Source organism: Rhinolophus sinicus, linkage group LG02, assembly GCF_036562045.2.
Source record: "Rhinolophus sinicus isolate RSC01 linkage group LG02, ASM3656204v1, whole genome shotgun sequence".
Taxonomy (NCBI): domain Eukaryota; kingdom Metazoa; phylum Chordata; class Mammalia; order Chiroptera; family Rhinolophidae; genus Rhinolophus; species Rhinolophus sinicus.
In genome coordinates this window covers 30,407,685-30,428,705 of record NC_133752.1, presented here as the reverse complement: position 1 = coordinate 30,428,705, position 21,021 = coordinate 30,407,685, and the positions used below count along the sequence as shown (strand labels likewise).

Genomic DNA, 21,021 nt, shown 5'->3' with positions numbered 1-21,021 from the left:
GAGAGACACTGGGAAAACCAACACGAGAACCAATGAGAGGCAAAAGTTGAAATATAGAACTGGATTATCTTTATCACTCATTCTTTCTCTTCATGTAGTTTACACTATTAGCTTCTTGAAGGCAGAATCCAGGTCTTATTTTCATGTAAAACTCTATAGAATGTAATGTAGTTATCAACTAGAAGGTAGTTTTAAGATACATTCTGGTTTTTCCTTTCATTTCAACAGCAATTCTATAAAGAACAATTGCAATCACCAAAAGGAAATATGTTGTTATTAAGCAACTTTGTCAGTTACATGTTACGACACTCCAGGTGCAAGCACTATGCTCAATATTTAAATATGCTTACTCCTAGTTCAAGGCTGTCCATGACACTGCTTTTGAAATAAACTGGTTTATCTCTCTTTGACTGTACCTGTTAGCCAAACTGTGCAGCCACGAAAGCCACCTCTGGTCCCCACCACCTGCCCTCTCTTGTTTCTGCTGACATGATGAGCTTGATAGGTGACATTAGTTGCTCTCTGCATCCCCTGGGAAAAGGGGGAAAAAGAAAGAATTCTTGTTCACTTGAATCTTTTAAAATGTAAACACACAAATTCCTTGCAAACTCTAGTCATTACTGTATATAACATGCTAAACACAAGAAAAAGATTAAAACTAACAGTGAGCTTTTTTCCTTTGGAGTAACTGGCAGTGTTAAGTGCTTTACATTCACAATTTAATCCTACAGCTACCCAAGGACACAAACTCTTATGACTGTGATTTGCAGATGATGTTAAACCTGAGAAAAGTTAAATAACCTGCCCAAGCTCCCGTATCTAGTAAGTGGTGGACTGCAGAGCCCAGTTTGTTCACACATTCATTTATTCAGTCATTCATTTAGCCAGTATTTTCTTTTTTTAATTAAATTTATTGGGGTGACATAGGTTAACAAAATCATCTAGGTTCCAAGTGTACAATTCTATAATACATCATCTATATACTGCATTGTGTGTTCACCACCCAAAGTCAAATCTCCTTCCGTCACCATATATTTGACCCCCTTTATCCTCTTCTACCTTCCTTACCCTCTGTAACCACTAAACTTCAGCCAACATTTTCTGAGGCCCTACTAGAACAGCACGTGAACAAAACAGGGTCCCCACCCTCACAGAGCTTACATTCCACTGGGGGAGACAAACCAATACAACTTAATTATAATATCAGAGAGGGATAACCACACTGTAGAAAAACAAAACAGGGTAAGACTGGGAAGAGACACAGGGGATGAGCGCCTCTTTAGACAGGATTATCAAGAAAGGCCTCTGAGACGGTGCCATTTGAGCAGCCTCCTGAATAAGTGTGCAAAGCGATGTCCGCAGGTATCATGAAATGTATGATGAAAAAAAGTGGAATGCATTGGTTATTATTTGTAGTTATTCCACAAAAAAAGAAAGTGAAATGCAACTGTTCTCCCATACTTTCTTATTCTTGAACAAAAAGGACAAATATTACATAGGCCTCAAAGGATCCGAATAGACATTTCTCCAAAGAAAAAACACAAACGGCAAAGAAGCACATTAAAAGATGTTCAACGTAATTAGCCATCAGGGAAATGCAAATCACAACCACAGTGCACTACGACTACACACCCACTAGAATGGCTATAATCAAACAGACAGACAGTGCAAGCGCTGGTGAGGACAGAAATTGGGCTCCTCATACACTTGCTGGTGGGAAAGTGAAACAGTGCAGCCACTCCGGAAAACAGCAGGGCTGCAAAATGTTAAACACAGAGTTGCCACATGAGCAAACAATTCAGTTCCTAGATATACACTCACAAGAAATGAAAACATGTGGACACAAAGACTACACATATGCTCACAGCAGCATTATTCATAAAAGCCAAAAAGTGTCCATCAATTGATAATTAGATAAACAAGATATAAACAACATTACATGGTATATCCACATAATGGAATGTCATGTGGCAATAAAAAGGAATGAAGTATTAATACATGCTATGAAAGGATGAACTTCAAAAACATAGGCCGAATGAAAGAATCCAGTCACAAAAGCCACATACTTTGTAATTCCATTTATACAAACTGTCCAAAATAGGCAAATCTACAGAGATAGAAAATCGATTAGTAGTTGCTTCGGGCTGGGAGGGTGGGGGAGAAGGGAATGGGGAGTAACTGCTAAGGGTACAGGGTTTTTGGGGGGCTAATTAAAACACTCCAAAATTGATTGTGGTGATTGTTGCACAATTCTGTAAATATACTAAAAACCACTGAATTGTACAGTTTAAGCAGGTGAATTGATTTGAATAATATGCAAATTATATCTCAATAATGCTGCTTTCCTAAAAACAAATGAATTACATAGCCTCCATTTCCTCTTCCTATGGAGCAAAAATATAATTTAGGTTCTTTGCAACAAGCCATGTCTTTATAAAATAGGTGTCAACATTCTTTTGATAGGGTATTTATATTTCATATTGCTTGCAGCTCTTATTTTTCAAGACAGTTATGTTCCTCGTTCATTCAAAAAATACTTACTGAATCCACACTACACGTGTGACATTCTTCCGGGTGCTGATGAAACAGAAGCGAACGATACCAATAAAATCTCCTCATGGAGGTTATCTAGTCCTCACTCCTAGTGCAGCGGTTCTCGAAGTGCTGCCCCAGACTGGCAGCTTCAGCATCTCTAGGGAACTGTTCAAAATGCAAATTCCCAGGTCCTGCCCAAGGCCTGTTAAGTCAGAAAATGGACTGGGGCCCAACCATCTGAGTGTAAAGCCCTCCAAACGATTCTGATGTAAGTTCAAATTTGAAAACCAATGGACTAAGGGGAGAGATGAAGAAAATGAAAACACCAAGATAAATAAGTAAATTATATAAACAGGATTAAGTCTCAAAGAGGAAAAAATAATGCAAAAAAATGTGAAATATCAGAGAAGTGATGTTTAGACAAGATGGCCAGCAAAGGCTTCACCAAAAGGAAGGCATTTAAGACCTCTGATGACATTTAAGACCCTTGGGGGAAGCACTTTCCAAAGGGGCCATCAAGCACAACATGAAAAGGCGACTAGGGAATCTCGAATGACTGTGGGCAGCCTGAAGGACTCATGTGAAGTCAACAATCATAAATTTAAAGCAAGAACGAGTCACTGTGACCCTGTTTTCCACAGCCACGGGGGGGGGGGGGGGGGGGGACACATGGAACAGTCAGATACGAATCCACACAGGGCTGTGGTTTGGCCCAGAGGTTTTCAAAATGGGGAACAAACACCCTTGTAGGTATGTAAGCATGGGCTTGATAAAGGAACACATTTCCATCCAGACCTGCACTTTCCCGAAGTAGTCCTTCTACAAGCGTCTGCCAGAGAAGGTGCCTAAGGCTCAGAATCGCTCTTCACACCTCCCGCTTCCCACGCCTCCCAGTACGGGAGAAAGGCATCTCTGCCCATCTGAGGCTTACTATCTATTACTTACTAATATCACTCACTGCCCTCAAGTGGAAAATCCTCTGGGGCCAAAGGCACAGCTGGACAATTTTTTTAACAGGCATACCCCAGAAGCCACCCCCACCCCAACTTATCATCTCATGTGTAGATGTATTTCCAATAAAATTACGCTTTTACATGTTCAATAATCACTTAAGAAAATTAGAACACGGGTCTCCTGAGCCATTTCTTTTCAATAAGCTGATGAAGCAAACATAACTTTCCAGTTCTGCATTTCCAATATCTTAAAACAAAAAACAGGGTTTCGGCCACAGACATCTGCATCTCTGGGGAAGCAGGGGCATCTCGTCCCTGAGGTGACTAGTTTTAGCTCCCAGCCAGGCTGCCTGGGCAGAGAAGGGAACCGAGTCTGAAGAAGGGAAACAGGGGAAGCAGAGAGGACGGTGCTGGACAAGTTAGTTTCCTACATTTGCAGAACCGGTTTGACTTGGTCATTTTGTTTGGGGACTTTTTTCCCAAGCTACTTTGCTTCTGGGCAAGCAAAAACATGTGCCTGATGAATTTTAATTCAATTTAGCCCTATAACATGTCTTCTGATTTTCTTAGTAAATTTAGTAAAATGTATAAAAATTAGCTGACAGGCTATGGCTGACAGAAAATACAGATAAGCCGAGATCATCGAATTTAATCACTAGAAAAGAATGCTCCCTTGGGGTTTCTCGCCTCCTACATTTAAAAAAATTCTGGCAGCAAATATGGCAGTCTGAATATAAGGAGGCTTATTGTTTATCTATGTTTGATATTTTTTCAAATAAAAAAATAAACTTTAAAAAAATGGATTTGTGGGCCAGCCCGGTGGCTCAGGCGGTTGGAGCTCTGTGCTCCTAAGGATGAGGTCGCCGGTTCGATTCCCACATGGGCCAGTGAGCTGCGCCCCCTACAGCTAAGATTGTGAACAACGGCTATCCCTGGAGCTGGGCTGCCGTGAGCAGCCAGAGATTGGCGAGAGCTGCCAAGGGCTGTCATATGCTGCTGCGGGCTACCATGGGCCGCCATGAGCTGCAAGTGCTGCCAGGAGCAGCCTGTGGCCTGCATGAGTGGCTGGCAAAGAGGGTGAGCGGCCGTGGGCTGCTGCGGGCTACTATGGGCCGCCATGGGCTGCAAGTGCAGCCGGCGAGAACTGTCATGACCTGCTGTGAACAGCCGGCCAACAACCAGTGACGGAGGGCCTCAGGGCCCCCCCCCCCCCCCCCCCCAAGGCTCATAATACCAGCATGGGCCAGGGAGCAGTGTCCTTCACAACTAGACTGTGAAACAACGGCTTGAACTGGAGTAGGGGGGGTATACAAAAGGGGGAAGGGAACAAAAGGATTTGCTACATTCTCCTCCACCCTCCCAGTTTTTCAGAGTAAATCAAAGAGCACTTTTTAAAACTACTGGAACTGCAAGGGGGTGGGCATATGCCTGAACTTTATAAGCATCTGAAGGCCAATTTCATATGCAATCTTCTTCTAGTTCCCCTTCCCCTTTCTTTTCCTTTCCACCCACTCTAGCCAAATCCTTTCTATAATTCTGCCAGGAAAACACGACAATTCTGACTCACTCACTAAAGACCAAGAGTCTGTCAGTATTTCCTTCTGAAGCTAGTCCTATTCTGTCTTCAATGGTCTGGTTACGTGTTACAGTCCCTACAACATTTCCTGTCCATATTGTTTGTTTGTTACTTTTTATACTTTTTATACTTTTTGGTCTTTTTGTGTGTATATATTTTGACTTGGTTGGGAGCCAGGTCAAGCACTATGAGTTATAGTTCTTTGTTTTTTTCCACAATGCCCACCCTTTCTTCTTGTGTCCAGCCAGCACTCACTACAAGTTACATACAAGGCATTTATTTTAAAGTATGATGTTTTCTCTGTGTAACTTGCAAATGACATGATGACTGACATTCAGAAATCTTAAGTCTAGCAGAACTGGGACAATCTGTTTCAAAAGAACTCATTCACTTTCTAAGTTTGGGACTAAATGACTATCAGTTCTATTTACTAGGCTAGTCACATGGCCTCTGGTATTCACACTGCACATTTTCTGTACATTTTACAAACTTCTGTCCTCATCATCCACACAAGTGGCCCTGTGCCCGTTTGAACCTTAATTTCCACGTGGGCTGTTTTGTTATTTGATCCACTTCCCTACGGGGCAAATTAACTTTTCCTATGATGTTATTTAGAGAAGTTCATGCTTTACGACTTTATTATCATTTTAAGAACTCTGCATTTTTAAGCAAAGAACTCTGCATTTTTAAGTAAAGGCACGGAGCACATCAAATATCAAGCATAATTCTGGAGTTCCACGTCTACCACCCATCCCACAATCCACCTTAAACTGACTGCTAAACCAGTGTATCGCTCCAAAGAGAATCCCTGAAATGGTAATAGGCACATTTCTTTTATGTCCCAAGACATATTTGGATAAACCTGAAGAGATGATAAAATGCAATGTGAAGAAACCCTAAGTTCACAGTTACTGATAACTAAAACCGTTAGTTCAGTTTCTGATAACTGAAATTAATCTTTTGAACATTAGCAAGCCAAAGACAAATAGCAAAAGCAGAGACATTAAATTCCTGGAGGTTGAGAAAACAACTTGAGAAGGCTACACTTTAACCTTGGGAGGACGACAGGACCACAAAGCATGCCCAGCTACACTGGTTGCTTGGCAGGAAGCAAACCTTAGGCTCACCCCAAACCTGAATCAGAACTAAGTTACCAGCACGCTTATCTGATCGCCAACAATTGTCATGCACACTCTGCATATACATTTTGCCTCTCAAACTATTCTGTTTTAAAGATTAAAGAGTATTTAAAGAATACTTACTTAATAGATTTTTTTAAAATATTAATACCTTCAATCGAAGAGCCGCTGGAGGAGCTCCAGATGGGGATTCTAGCCTTCAGAGATTCCTAGAAGTCAAAAATGAGTCTGGAACTACCTATTCATTCACTCGGTATTGCTGACTGATCCCTTCTAGACACTGGGGATAAGAGAACAAAACTCTTCAGGGAAGGGCACTGACTACAAACAGATAAAGAAATCACTGCACTGTGACAGACTCCTGCTTCGACTACAGTGACAGTGGGGCCAGTTCAGAGGCTGGGCAGCCAAAACTACATTAATGTCTACCTCAAAGGTTGAAATTAACTATTAAAACCAGGAGTGATCATAGCAACATTATTCATAACAGCCAAAGAGCAGAAACAAGTCAAATGTCTATCAAATGATAAATGAACAACAGGTGGTATAGCCACACAATGGAATACTATTCAACTATATAAAGGGATAAAATATTGATACATGCTACAGCATGGATCAACCTTGAAAACTTACGTTAAGTGAAAGAAGACACACACAAAGGCCACATACTGTATGATTCCATTTACAGGAAAGTCTAAAAGAAGGAATCCAGAGACTCAAAGTGTATTATTGGTTGTCAAGGGCTGGAAGCAGGGAAGCAGTAAGATAGGGAAAGGCTGCTAACGGGTACAGGGTTTCTGTTGGCGGTGATGAAAATATCTAAAATTAGATATTGATGATGGTTGCACAACTCTGAATATACAAAAAAAAAACACTGAATTGTACACTTAACACAATAGAGAGATAAAAACAAAGAGAAGGGATGCAAGAATCAAAGGAACTAGAGAGGAGAGAAAGGAGCCTGAATAAACGGCTGCATTCATCTAAAGTTAGAAAAGAGACATCTAAAACTAATAAAAAAATAAATTCAGAAAGTATCTAGTTAGAAAATAGACTTCTATAAAATAATGTCTAATATTTACACTATTTTACTCAGTTAAAACGTATTTGGTAAAGAACTATGTCCTTAGGAAAGGATAGTTCACTAAAATGATTACCACTTAGGTGAATACCAAAAAGAAACACTGTTCTCTTCATTTGAACTAATGTACTTTTAAAACAAATCAGAGCTGGAGTTTTGCTGTTGGGGTGCTAGGGGTAATTGACCCATCTCAGAGCAAGAGATGGTGGAAGAGAAAATGCTATTATCAATTGGATTTATTTTAAATTACTACTTTTGCATTTCAGATTTGTGTAATTTTTTCCCCCCTTTTTCTTACTCAAAGCCAAGAGAACGGGGTTTCTCAACTTCAGCATGAATGGCTTTCTGGCCCAGATCATCTATCATGGGAGCTGTCCTATGCACTTTAGGATGTTTAGCAGCATCTCCGCCCTTTACCCACTAGATGCCAGAAGCACCACCCACCACACATACACAAATTAACAACCAAAAATGTCTCCAGATATTGCCAAATGCCCCCTAGGGGTGGGGGTATTCTACCAGGTTGAGAACCACTGGAGTAGAGAACTACTCCTCAAAATTCAATGTAACAGAGCCAGGCTGTGGAAGCTTATTTCACAATTCACATTTAGAGAAGCAAGTATGCTAAGGGCAGGCTACTACTGCTGGGTACCCTCAAGAAGCCAGGGCTGCAGAATTGCCTAAAACAGTGATAATAGCCACTGTCTCTCAAAATTTCCTTGCCCTGGGAAGAAAGTAAAAATAAAAACGTGAATACGTAAATACATAGATAAGTAGAAAAAAAATGTTGGCATCCATCCCAAAGTGACCATCTAGGCCTGTCCTGTCCAGTAGAGCATCGTACTTAGATGAAACTGTTCCCCACTGTGCTTTCCAATACAGTGGCCACTTGCTACATGTAGCAATAGAGCACTTGAAATGTGATGGCCAGTGAAACGAAGGAAAATAATTTTTAATTTTACTAAATTTAAGTTGCCACTGGTGGCTTGTGGCTACCAGATTGACAACACAGATCTAGACCTGGCTATCATTCTTCTTCTTGTTGTTAGTCAACATCAAGATTCCGTTCTTAGTAAAAGTCCAGCTTTTCCCTTTTTTTGGACAATTCCAGCAGCATCTCCCTAGTTTGAAGGGTAGTAAGATCAATACCTGCCCCTGACCACAGCCAGACCAATGCTCTGAAGAATGAATACACTGGCCTCTTGGTTGTCTTTTGATATGCTGTGAGTTCCATTTCTACATCTTTCTTTCATTTGTGGACCACTACAGTCTTCCCCAAAATCCTTCTATGAAAGGCATCTAACAGTGTAAGGGACAAATTGTTCGGAAACGGTAGAACTGATAAAAGGGAAAATTATTTCATTCACTTTTATTTGCTTTTTATTTAACTCTTTCCCAGGTAGAATGTAACATCCATGAGAGCAGGACTCTTTTCTGGTTTTTACCACTGCTTCCCCAGCACCTGGAATAAAGGCATGTGCCAGGTACGCTTCAAATCTATTACCGGCATACCTCAGAGGTATTGCAGGTTCAGATCCAGACCACAGCAATAAAGCAAATATTGCAATAAAGTCTGTCACAAAAATTTTTGGCTTCTCAGTGCACATAAAAATTATGTTTACACTATACTGTATTCTATTAAGTGTGCAATGGCATTATGTCTAAAAATAACAATGTATATACCTTGATTAAAACATACTCTATTGCTAAAAATCGCAACCATCTCCTGAGCTTTCAGTGAGTCAGAGTCGTAATCTATTTGCTGGAGGAGGATCTTGCCTCAATACTGCTGAAAACACAGTATCTGCAAAGTGCAATAAAATGAGGTATGCTTGTAACTCATTGAAACCTCACTATAACCCTGTCTATTCTCCAGGGCTTCCACATCTGGGATCTAACAATGTCTAACTGCTTCCAAAGACAGGTGTTCCTGGAACACCAATTTTATCATGTAATGGGAACATTAAAGGTGTATGGGTTCTTCACACTTGTGCCTATCCGTTGATTTACGTACGTGAAAGGGAAAAATGGTGGGTGTTCCCTATTGGGGGAAAGAAAGATTTACAAGGCCCAAAAAATTAAAAATCCTAGCCTCATCAAAACTCTCCCACAAAATCAAGTCTTAACTCTGCAGGCAAACATTAACAACTACATAACCTACCCCACACTGTCCAATTTATCTCCACTCAACAAAAACTCTCCAAAGTAGTTCAATTCTTACTTGGTCCTGGAATAAAAATAAAAATTCTTATTTCCAACCCTTATTCACACATATCTCCTCTGCCTCAGAAATCTAAGCACATGTTCCTCTGTAAACCCTCCCCAAAAAAATACCCAGGCTAAATTAATCTCTCCTCTAAACTTAGAAAAAAAAAACTTGTCTAGACTACTCACCGTGGTCATAAGGATAATAAATTCATCACCTGGCAAAGACCACTTACGACTCCAGTCAGGCCATGAGCATCGAGAATGCAAAGCACTGAGTCCCTCATTTTTTTATTTTTTCCATGTCTAGCACAGGTCTCTACAAAGAATATGCACTTATTTGGCACACAGAACAGTAAATAAATAAGCAATGGATGGTGTAACTGAAATTACCTTTACATACCCTAATTTAGTCGACCGTATTACCCTAACCGGGAAATACTCATGGCAGCCGAAGCAGCATCAATAGTTTCAGGGCAGTGGCTTCATTGCACTTTCAAATTCATTATATTCTTTACTTCTCAAAATAACCCTGTGCAGTACACACTATCATACCCCTAATCAGCTGAGGTATAAAGAAGTGATTTTCCTCAAGATCACACAGCTGGAACCAGAGACCAGGCCACTTAGGCCCGTGCTCTTTCCAATATTCTAATTTACCTTGTACCTCCTTTCCCTTGTCACCTAAGAGTTAATAACTGAAAGAAAAGGAATCAGGTGAGAATCCTTGGCAACAGATATGGTAAATTAATAACTGCAAATGAACATTTGCCTGAAATAACTTTTTTTCTTTGATTCACCAAGGGTAATGATTTGCAAGGATGTGTTTAAACCTAGTGATTTTGTTGTACTGTGCAATAAAAATGTCCACCGAAACCTAAAACCAGCTCCTTTCCAGACTGCCAATTTGGACCCCACCCCCACCCTGATGGGTACTTATGCTCTCAGCTGAAGGCTTTTTCTTATCAAAGGAACAATTAAGAAAGGAAGAGGAACCTCAATGAGGACACACTACCTGACCATCAAAGTCAGCTGGGAATAGTTGCTAACTAAACGTTATAAACCATTAGTCTTCCCACACCTTCCAGTCTCTAGTAATCGAGTCTTAAAACTCCATGTTATTTGTTAGGCATTCCAATTTAACACGGAGCCACAAAGAACCTCAGTTCAGGGCAGTCTCAACTCATGAATGGCCACATTGTTGGGTAGTCTCCCTTCAGTGAAACTCAGAAATGGAAAGACTTGGAGACGGATCCAAACCTGAGCTAACTGCACTGGCAGAGCCAAGAAAAACCAGCAACACACGGAAGGCGCCCGCCTCCGCCTCCTCTGCAGACCTTCATGCCACTCCAGGGGATGCGTGCGGCTCCCCCGTCGGGGGTGCAGGTTCCGGCAGCCGCCAGCTCACTCAGGAAAGATTTTTAACTCGAGGCCTCATCCGAGTCGAGGAGCTGGGGAAGGGGTCGTCCTTCCCATTGACTGCAGGTCGGATCGCATTCGCGGCCCAACCCCAGACCCCCGCCGCCCCACTCCGCCCTGCACCCCGCCCCCCCCGCCACCACCCCAACTGGAAGGCGCCGCGGCCTCGGGTACCCATCCCCGGGGCTCTAGGGAGGATGCAGAGGAGGCGGGAGGGAGGCAGCGGCTCTGGAACCAGCTGCAGAGGCTCCCAGCCTCCTCTGGCCCCACTCACCCAATTCTGCGCGTTATTGCTCAGCTTGACTTTCTTGCACAGGCTCCCGGGGACCTCCATGGCTGCAGAGTGCGCTGGGCTACAGGGGTTCTCGGTGCCCGGACCGCAGGAGGAGGAGGGACCGGCGGGGGCGGGGCAGGAGGCGGGGTCTCCTCGCGTCGGGGCCGGCACGCGCAGACGTACGCACGCGCTCGTGCTCGCGACTCCGGCTACGGGTGCGTCTGCCGGGCCTTCCCAAAGCGTCTGGGCAGAGGTATGTGGGGAGGGACGAAGCGACAGGCAAGAACCCGAGGACGAGCCGAGGGCGGGGCTTCGAGCGCCCACGACACTCCTCCTTCTTAATTCTGAGGAAGAGACGCCGCTTGGGAAGATGATCGTGGAACCGAGGCTGGGTCAGCTGGTTTGCGCTGCGCATGCGTGGAGGCTGAGCCGGAGTCCCAGGCGCGTGCTTCTGCGTGAAGGGCAGGGAAGATGACTGACTCCTGGCTCTTCGCGCTAATACTAGTGAGGAGAAGGTACTGACGTGGAGTTCCGCCCTTCTTGCTTTTCCTCCGTGAACCCGTCCACCAGTCCTGTGTCAGCTTAGTCTGTGCCCATGTTATCCTGGTCATGTTTAAAAATGGGTTCTCTCCATCCGTGGAAAGGGAAGAATTGATTTACTGAACAACTCATTTTGCGCACGTTCTCCTTTGCTTTAAAATTCTCGACGCATAATTTCAAAAGGACAATGTACCATCTCTGGACATCAGTGACTAATACCTCGGCTGGGCTTAGTGGTTATTTGCAAAGTGCCTCTCCCACATGGTACTGGAGAAAATAAAATAGAATAAGCATTGCTAAGAGAGTCACTTAAGAGTCAGAAGGCTATTAAGAAAGTTGGGCCTATGCACATCTTGTCGCTCAGTTCTCAGAGCCACTATTAAGTCGCTAAGCTGTTGCTAAACTCAGTTCGACGCTGAGCCATAAACATCCTAGAACATCAAATGCTGCATGGAAATATATGGACTTTGTTTCCTTTCTTGTAATTTTCACCTCCCTCATGTGCACATTGGAACTAACCAATCCCTGTTAACCTAGCCAGCAATCTTTTATTTGCATGGAAGAATTGCATAGTGGTTTTTGCCCTTATAAACCCTGCCTTTCTTTGTTCTCTCCAGAGCACACTTTAGATTGTCACCTGAATCTGAGTCCCTCAGAGTGCAATTCTTTTGCTCAAATTAACGCTTTTCTGTATTACAAGCTAACCCGTTTTGGTTAACACCCACTTGGAGACTTCTCTTCACGTCAGGAGATTTCTGCCTAGTATTTTTCACTGAGTCAGCTGAAAAGGAGCCTCTATATGATTCGCTCCTCAAGAAATCCTTAGAGGGCTGACATTCAGGCTTAGGAGGCCAGCTGGTACCACACAGGGTAGAATGCCCACCTGTGGACAACATTTTCAAATTCACCTAATTATTCCAGGGCTAGATTATAGGAGGGTGAGCTGGGAGTCGGGGGGGGGGGGGGGGGGGGGGGGGCTTCCTGCATGACTTACCTCTTTTCCCATTTCCATTACTCTGAGCTCTTCTCCACAGCTTGGGCCTGGCACCAAGATGGTAATTTGAAGCTCTGCTCCTCCATAATCCAACAACCTCTCCCCTCAATACACACACCCAATATCTAAAACTTGAAGTTGCTAACTCTTGATAACTAGTAAATGGGTCCCCTATTTAGTTACCACACTGCTACTGCCTTAAATTAGGCCTTTCCCGTATTCAGCCTGAATCACAACTAAGCTCCTTAACTGAATACCTAGCGGTGCAGCTGCTCTCTATACACCTGCCAACCCCAACATTCTTGACATTTCTGTCAGAGTGGTATTTCTAAAATGAAAATTAGATCTTGTTATTAGATCAGTTAAAATATCAATGTTTCCCTATAGCTTTTTCTAGAGGATGCTTTTTAAAAAAAACATTTTTTTCAATTACAGTTGACATACAATATTACATTAGTTTCAGGTGTATAACACAATGGTTAGACATTTATATAAGTTACAAAGTGATCACCCCAGTAAATCTAGTAACCCCCTGACACCATACATAGTTATTACAATATTATTGACTGTATTCCTTATGCTATATTTTACATCTCCATAATTATTTTGTAATGACCAATTTGTACCACTTACTCCCATCCTCTCTTTTACCCATCCCCCTAACTCTCCACCCATCTGGCCACCATCAAAATACTCTCTGTATCTATGGGTTTGTTTCTATGTTGTTTGTTCATTTATTTTGTCCTTCAGATTCCACATACAGTGAAATAATATGATATTTGTCTTTCTCTGTCTGACTTATTCCATTCAGCACAATACCATCTAGGTCTATCCACTATATTGCAGATGGCAAAATTTCATTCTTTTAATGACTGATTAATATTCCACTGTTTATATGTGTCCCTTCTTCTGTATCAGTTGATTCATTGATGGATACCCAAGTTGCCTCCATATCTTGGCTATTGTAAATAATGCTACAGTGAACATATGGATGCACTTGTCCTCTCGAAGTAGTGTTTTGAGTGTTTTCAGATACCCAGAAAGTAGGATTACTGGGTCCTTCTTTGTCTCCTGTTATAACCTTTGTTTTAAAGTACATTTTGTCTGGTATAAGTATTGCTACTTCATTTTTTTTGTTTTCATTTTCATTAAATAGCTTTTTCCATCTCTTTACTTTCAGTCTCTGTGTCTCTTTTGATCTGAAGTGGTTCTCTTGTAAGCAATATATGTATGGGTTTTGTTTCCTTATCCATTCAGCCACCCCATGTCTTTTGATTGGAGTATTTAATAATCCATTGACATTTAAAGTAATTGTTGATAAGTAGGTAATTATTGTCATTTTGTTATTCATATTATTTATCTTTTTTTCTTCTTAAAGAAGTCCTTCTAACATTTCTTGTATAACTGATTTGGTGGTGATGAACTTTAGCTTTTGCTTGTCTGGGAAGCTGTTTACATATCTGTCTTTCAATTCCAAATAATAGCTTTGCTGTATAGAGTAATCTTAGTTGTAGGTCCTTGCTTTTAATCACTTTGAATATTTCATTCCAATTCATCTGGCCTGCAAAGTTTCTGTTGAGAAATCAGCTCATAGTCTTATGGGAGCTCTCTTGTTAGTAACTAACTGCTTTTCTCTTGTTGCTTTTAAGATTCGCTCTTTGTCTTTAAACTTTGGCATTTTAATTATAATGTGTTTTGGTGTGGGCCTGTTTGAGTTCATCTTGTTTGGACTCTGTGCTTCCTAGGCTTCTACGTCTATTTCCTTCACCAGATTAGGGAAGTTTTCCATCATTGTTTCTTCAAATACGTTTTCAGTTCCTTGCTCTTTTTATTTTTCTTCTGGTAACCCTATGATGTGAATGTTGGTGTGCTTGATACTGTCTCAGAGGCCCCTTAAACTCTCATTAGTTTTTGGATTCTTTTTTCTTTATGTTGTTCTGATGGGGTGTTTTCTGCTACCTTATCTTCTAAATTGCTGATTTGATCCTCTGTTTCATGTAATCTACTGTTGATTTTTTTGTCATGTAGTCTTTATTTCAGTTATTGTATTCTGCATTTCTGACTGATTCCTTTTTATGTGTTCTATCTCCATTTTTATGTTTTCTGTCTCTTTGTTGAACTTCTCACTGAGATTATTGAGCATCCTTATAACCAGTGTTTTGAACTCTGCATTTGGTAGATTTCTTGTCTCCATTTCATTTCATTCTTTTCCTGGAGCTTTGTTCTGTTCTTTCCTTTGGGATATGGTTTGTTTGTTTGTTTTTTTGTTTTGTCTCCCCATTTTGGTTGCCTCCCTATGTTTGCTTCTATGTATTAGGTAGAGCTGCTATGTCTCCTGGTCTCACCAGAGGGACTTAGTAGGTGTCCTGTGGGGCTCAGTGGCAGTGTCCCTGGTCACCTGACACTCCAGGTATGTCCCTTGTGTAGGTTATATTGCCTTGGTTGCTGTTTGCATGTCCTTGGGAGGGATTGACCCTTGGGCTGGTTGGTTGTGAGGACTGGCTGTGACTACAATGGAGGAGCTGTTGTGCAGGGGCTGACTCCATGGTGCAGGATTCATTTTAGCAAGGCTCAGTTGCCTGCCCAGCCTTCCCTTTGGCTGTGTTGTACTTGGAAGTGGCTGGGTGGTGCTCTGGTTAGGTCCAACGCTGGCCACCAGGCATGCCGGCCTTGCAGCCTCCTGAGAGAGGCCCCATTGAAGGCCAAGTTCAGTCGCAACCTGTGCCCTGCCTGGGGCCACCTGGCATGCGTTACGAAGCAATCCACAGAAAGCCACCACTCATGCTGGACGTGGAGGTGCCTAGGATTGATTAAGCCTCAAACCGAGGCTGGGTGCCACCAATGGTGGGCTTGAAGTGACTCAGCAAGAGGTACAGGCACACCAAGGTGCTTATTTGGAGTTTGCAAACCTTTGAGATATTTTAGGAAAGTCAGCAGCATGAGCTAAGACAGGTCCTTTGTAAGGAAAAGCCACTGGAAACAGCTTGGGTGGGCCTGAAAGTTGGTGGGGCGTGTTCTCAGGGAATCAGCAGGGCAGGGTTAGATTGACGAAGGCTCAGATATGGTGGCCACCTGCATCTGCATGCCAGCAATGGGGGAAGGCTCAACCAAGAAACAGTGGCTTCTGGGAAACAGCTGCTCCTCCAGCCTTTGGCCTGAATCCCAACAATTCAGTTCCTCACCCACGTATCCCTGGCACCTTTCAAGCTGCTGCTCCAGCACTGGAGCTCAGAGCGAGTGAGTCCATCAGTGAGTAAGTCCATGCATGGGCTTTTTAAGAGGAATACTTGGGACTCCAGCTACCCTCCATCTCACTCAGCTACCATCTCTGCTGGTTTTCACAGCCAGAGTTATGGGGACTTCTCTTCCCGGCACGAACCCTGGGTTAGGGACTTTGGTGTTGGGTTGGACCCCTTGATTCTCAGGGGGGACCTCTGCAGCTGAGATATCCCCTTTGGTTTTTAACTGCCATACACAGGTACGGGTTCAGCCCTTTCCCAGTCTCCAGCCCTCCTACCTGTATGATGTGGCTTCTTCCATGTATTCTTAGTTGTAGGACTTCTTTTCTGATAGACTTCAGACGATTCTCAATGATGGTTGTCTGTAGTTTAGTTGTAATTTTGATATGATTGTGAGAGGAGAAAAGCACAGCACTTACCTACTCCGCCATATAGAGGATTCTTAACCAGGGGTCTCTATATAGAATGACATCACAGTATAATTATGATTTCTGCTAATAACAGGAATGAGCTAGGAAGAGGATTCTAAGCTTCAGATGAAAACATAGCACCACATTTGCAATCAACCATTTCTCGAAGAAGTCTTGGTTCTTCTTAGAGGGAAATGGTATTCAAATATTAAAATCTGGACTCTAGGAGTATTGATTGCTTGTGAGTTGGTCCATATTTCTAGGCTTTTTCAGTGAAAGGCTATTTTTTAAGGTAAATTATAAGTCAATGATACTATCAATTGAAATTCATGATTCCAAACATGGGTCATGCAAATGAACCTGAAATATCTTGTCAAACCAGAAACAACAAAATTATCAAGAAGTACTAGGATTGTGTCAAAAGGGCTCAGGAACCAACTTGAAGAAGCTTTCCCACGTCAAAGCTGACACAATTAGAATGCTACAGGGCAATAACAAAGATATTAAATCAAATATGTTCAAATATAGGTTTTCATAATAATGATAATTTATAAAGAACTCATTCTTACCCTTGGAAGATGTTGGTGAACCAACATACTATTTTCAAAACTGGTAAAGGGAAATAATTAAGCACTTACTCTGCACTGCGTGCACTAACTATACGTCATGTAATGAAAAAGTTGATGAAGGGAAGTTTCTCTTTGTAGAAGTACAGCTAAAATAAAGAAGGAAAGATAGATTTATAATATTACCATTTTACACCTTCTAACAAAATAATGGATAAAAACAATAATCCTCAATGACTCCTAATATAAAAATAAAGAACATCAGAACTTTTTTTGCCTCCTGAGGAAGTCCGTGGATTCTTGATATTAAAGTCTTGCTTTTTTTGGTGTAATAATATTGTCATTATATATTTTAAAAGAATAAATTTAGAGATACATACTAAAAGATTTATCAAATATATGGCAGGGCCTTAATATTAAGGAAACAAAATGGGGCTCTTGGAAATTAAAAACAAGGTAGCAGGAATGGAAGTAAAGGTGAAGAGATCTTCCAGAATGCAGAGCAAAAAATCCCAAAAGATGAAAAATTGAGGAGAATTTTTTTTAAAATAACAGTCCAGGAAATCCAACATCCAAATATTAGGAGATCTAGAAAGAGAAAAGTCACAGGAGGAAATAATGAAAGAAATTATTCAACAAAATTTCCTAGAACTGAAGGATTTGAGTCCTTCCTGGAATGTCCTGCTCAATGAATAAAACTTAAACACACAAAGCATAGCAGCATAAGATTTCACAATACTGTTTCCCAAATTCTGAAATTGTTTGGAAATACTACAAGCTCCCAAGGAGGAAAATTTACAAAGAACCAAGAATAAAAATGAACTGAAGTTCTCAATAAAAACACTGAGAGCTAGAAAACAAATGAACCAACATCTTCAGAGGTCTCAAATAAAAGTATTTCCAACCAAGAATTTGGAATTATCATACACCCTTTCTCTAGGAAATATTGGAGGATATGCTCCACCAAAATGGAAAGAAAGACATGGCATCCAAAAAGCAGGAGGTTACACACAGGAGACAGCCAAAGGGAATTCCCAGAATGATGGTGAAGGGAGATCCCAGGATGAATGTGTCCCGTGTCTAGAGGATAATCAGTCAGATACCTCTCCAAGAGGTTTGAAGGCCCTTGGAGAACCTTGTTAAGGAAGATGAAATGGATAGAGCAGCTGATGGGAGTGACCATATCGAAAATGATTCAGACAACTGACAGAGTTTGGGGTTAAAATAGTGATAACTACTTAGAAAACTAAGTCATCAAAAAAGACATACTGATTGTACCCTTTCTCTACACACGGTATTTCTGGGTAATCAATAGCTGGTGAGAGAAAGTTTCTACTGACAGAATTTTGGGTAGTATATGCAGAAGAAATATTGACATTTAAAAATCACCATTTTAACACCTGATGACATAATTGATATAGGCAATAATCATCAGTGGCTGCTAAAAGTATTAGGTAAAAGGTAGTATGATTGTTAATTTTATGTGTCAACTTGACTGGGCTGCAGGGTACCCAAATACTTGGTTAAACATTATTCTGGGTGTGTCTGTGAGGGTGTTTCTGGATGAGATTAACATTTGAATTAATAGACTGAGTAAAGCAGATTGCCCTTCCTAACGTGGGTGGTCCTCATCCAATCAGTTGAAGATCTGAGCAGAACAAAAAGGAGACTCTTTTGTAAGTAAGAGAAAACGACTCCTGCCTTATTGCCTTAAACTGAGACATTGGTCTTTTCTTGCCTTCAGACTCAACTGAAACATTGGCTCTTCGGTCTTAAGCCTGTTGACTTTTAGACTGGAACTTCCACCATAAGCTCTCCTGGTTCTCAAGCCTTGGACTCCGAATGGAACAGCTCTCCTGGGTCTCCATCTTGCTGACTGTAGATCTTGGGACTTCTCAACCTCCATGATCACGTGAGTCAATTCCTTATAATAAATCTCTATCTATCCTATTGGTTCTATTTCTCTTGAGAACCTTCACTAATACAGGTAGAAAAGGGAATTTTATAATGGAGGAATCAGGCAGATACCAGCTGCATCCACTGATCAATCTGACATCTCTAAAACTAGGACGCCAGATATCACGTATCTTATAATGTGATATAATAAGAAACATTCAGCACTAATTGTCTTACTTTGGGTTGTTCCCGAGGCAGGGTTAGAAAGAAGGATTTGAGCACAAATCATTTATTTAGGAGGTGATCCCAAGAAGCACCATTAGTGGAGTGTGAAAGCAATACAGGACCAAGAAGGAAGCTAATAAAGAGTGTGTTATCAAGAAGCCATTGTGGGCATTGAGCTTAATCCTACCAGGAAACTCTGAGAAACAGTGTCGAACATGTGCTTCAGGGTATATTACCTGAAAGGACAGAGCTGAGGTATTTATACAACTTCCTTCAATCATTATTTAAGGACTAATCCCAGAGGTGTTCATTTCCTGGTACTTTGGATTGCAATGCACACAGGTAGAGAGGACACTGGGCCCAAAGAAAATGATGGAGGTATATTCACAAGTGAAAGTCAGAATGGCATACTCCACAATATTAAGAGTTGAGGGGGTATGGTGGGGCACTAGAAGTATTTATGAAGTATTCTTTTTTAAAACAAAAAAGCATTGGTGAATTTCTGACTCTTTCTTTTTATGTAAAAGAGTACTTCTTTATAAGGAAAGAAAAAACAAGAATTCCATGAAGAAAACAACACACAAAGGAGAGAGGGAGAGAGACAGAGAGACAGAGAGACAGAGAGAGAGACACTTCTTCCAGAGGAAAAATATCCTGCTGAAAATCAAGGATGATAATAGTTTTACTGCATGGCTCAGCTCTAGATCACACATACTTAGTCATAATAATGTAAACTATGAATATAAACCTTAACAGAATTGCAGTATGGCTAGATGGAAAGGTTGAAGGTATGAAAAATGTGTGTGTGTGTGTGTGTGTGTGTGTGTGTGTGTGTGTGTGTAATGGTGTTAGGAGAAGAAAGAGAGATAAATTCTCATTTTTCCATAGTAAGAAACCAATAGATATTGCCAAGAACATAAAGACCAGAAATAGCATTATGCCCTTTATTTTAAGATATGAAGATATATACCAAACAAATTAGCTACTAGAAGATTTAAGAGTGGTTGCCTCTAGGAAAGGAAAATTGGGGCAAAAGGGGAAGATGACCAGGGCTTCGCTCTTTGTCTTAAAATTCCTTGTAGAATTCTTTGAATCTAAGCTATTCAGATATATAATTTCGGCACACACAAGTGAAAACCTTTTTTAAAAGAATGAATTAGAGGTCAAATGAGGTGTGCATGTGAGAACAACCCTTAAGATGTTTAGCTTCAAAATGGAGCAGAGAAATGAGACATAGCTGCAGGAAAATACAGAATCAACATGCGATATATTTTTTTTTTACTTCCCTTTTTTAAAATTAATTTTATTGGGGTGACATTGGTTAATAAAATTATGTAGGTTTGAAGTGTACAATCTGTAATACATCATCTGTATATTTCATTGCGTGTTCACCACCCAAAGTCAGATTTTCTATCACCATATATTTGACCCACTTTACTCTTCTCTAACTCCTTTTTTCCCCACTTTCCTTCTAACCACTATGCTGCTTGTCTGTATCTATGAGGTTTTTTTGTTTGTTTGTCTTGTTTATTTGTTGCTTTCAGTTTTATATCCCACATATGAGTGAAATCATACAGTTCTCAGCTTTTTCTGTCTGACTTATTTTGCTTAGCATGATATTATCAAGATCCATGTTGTTGCAAATGGTAGTATTTCATCTTTTCTTATGGCCAAGTAATATTCCATTGTACCACCTCTTCTTTATCCAAACATCTACTGAAGGACACTTCAGTTGCTTCCATGTCTTGGCTACCTTGAAAATGCTACAATGAACATAGGAGTATATGTATCTTTATGAATAAATGTTTTAATTTGAGCGGGATGATACCCAGAAGAGGGATTGCTGGGTCATATGGTAATTCTATTCTTAATTTTTTGAGGAACCTGCTTTCCATAGTAGCTGTACCAATTTTCATTCCCCCAGCAGTGTATGAGAGTTCCTTTTCCCTACAACCTATCCAACACTTGT

The 21,021-nt window shown here is 41.1% G+C and overlaps 2 protein-coding genes across 5 annotated transcripts in view; one reads left to right on the top strand and one right to left on the bottom strand.

Moving 5' to 3' along the window:
* PAPSS1 (3'-phosphoadenosine 5'-phosphosulfate synthase 1) overlaps window positions 1-11,381 on the bottom strand; it is a 95,828-nt gene extending 84,447 nt beyond the window's left edge. The window contains exons 1-2 of the mRNA XM_019741988.2: window positions 11,183-11,381; window positions 417-531 (exon numbers count right to left, since the gene is read on the bottom strand). Of these exons, the coding sequence (XP_019597547.1) occupies window positions 417-531; window positions 11,183-11,242 (175 nt within the window). The 5' untranslated portion in view covers window positions 11,243-11,381. The remainder of the gene's footprint in view (window positions 1-416; window positions 532-11,182) is intronic.
* A 176-nt stretch (window positions 11,382-11,557) lies between these two features.
* SGMS2 (sphingomyelin synthase 2) overlaps window positions 11,558-21,021 on the top strand; it is a 153,853-nt gene continuing 144,389 nt past the window's right edge. For all 4 annotated transcript variants that reach the window (XM_074322686.1, XM_074322680.1, XM_074322676.1 and 1 more), the window contains exons 1-2: window positions 11,558-11,697; window positions 18,676-18,843. The gene's annotated coding sequence lies outside the window, so the exon portion shown is untranslated. The remainder of the gene's footprint in view (window positions 11,698-18,675; window positions 18,844-21,021) is intronic.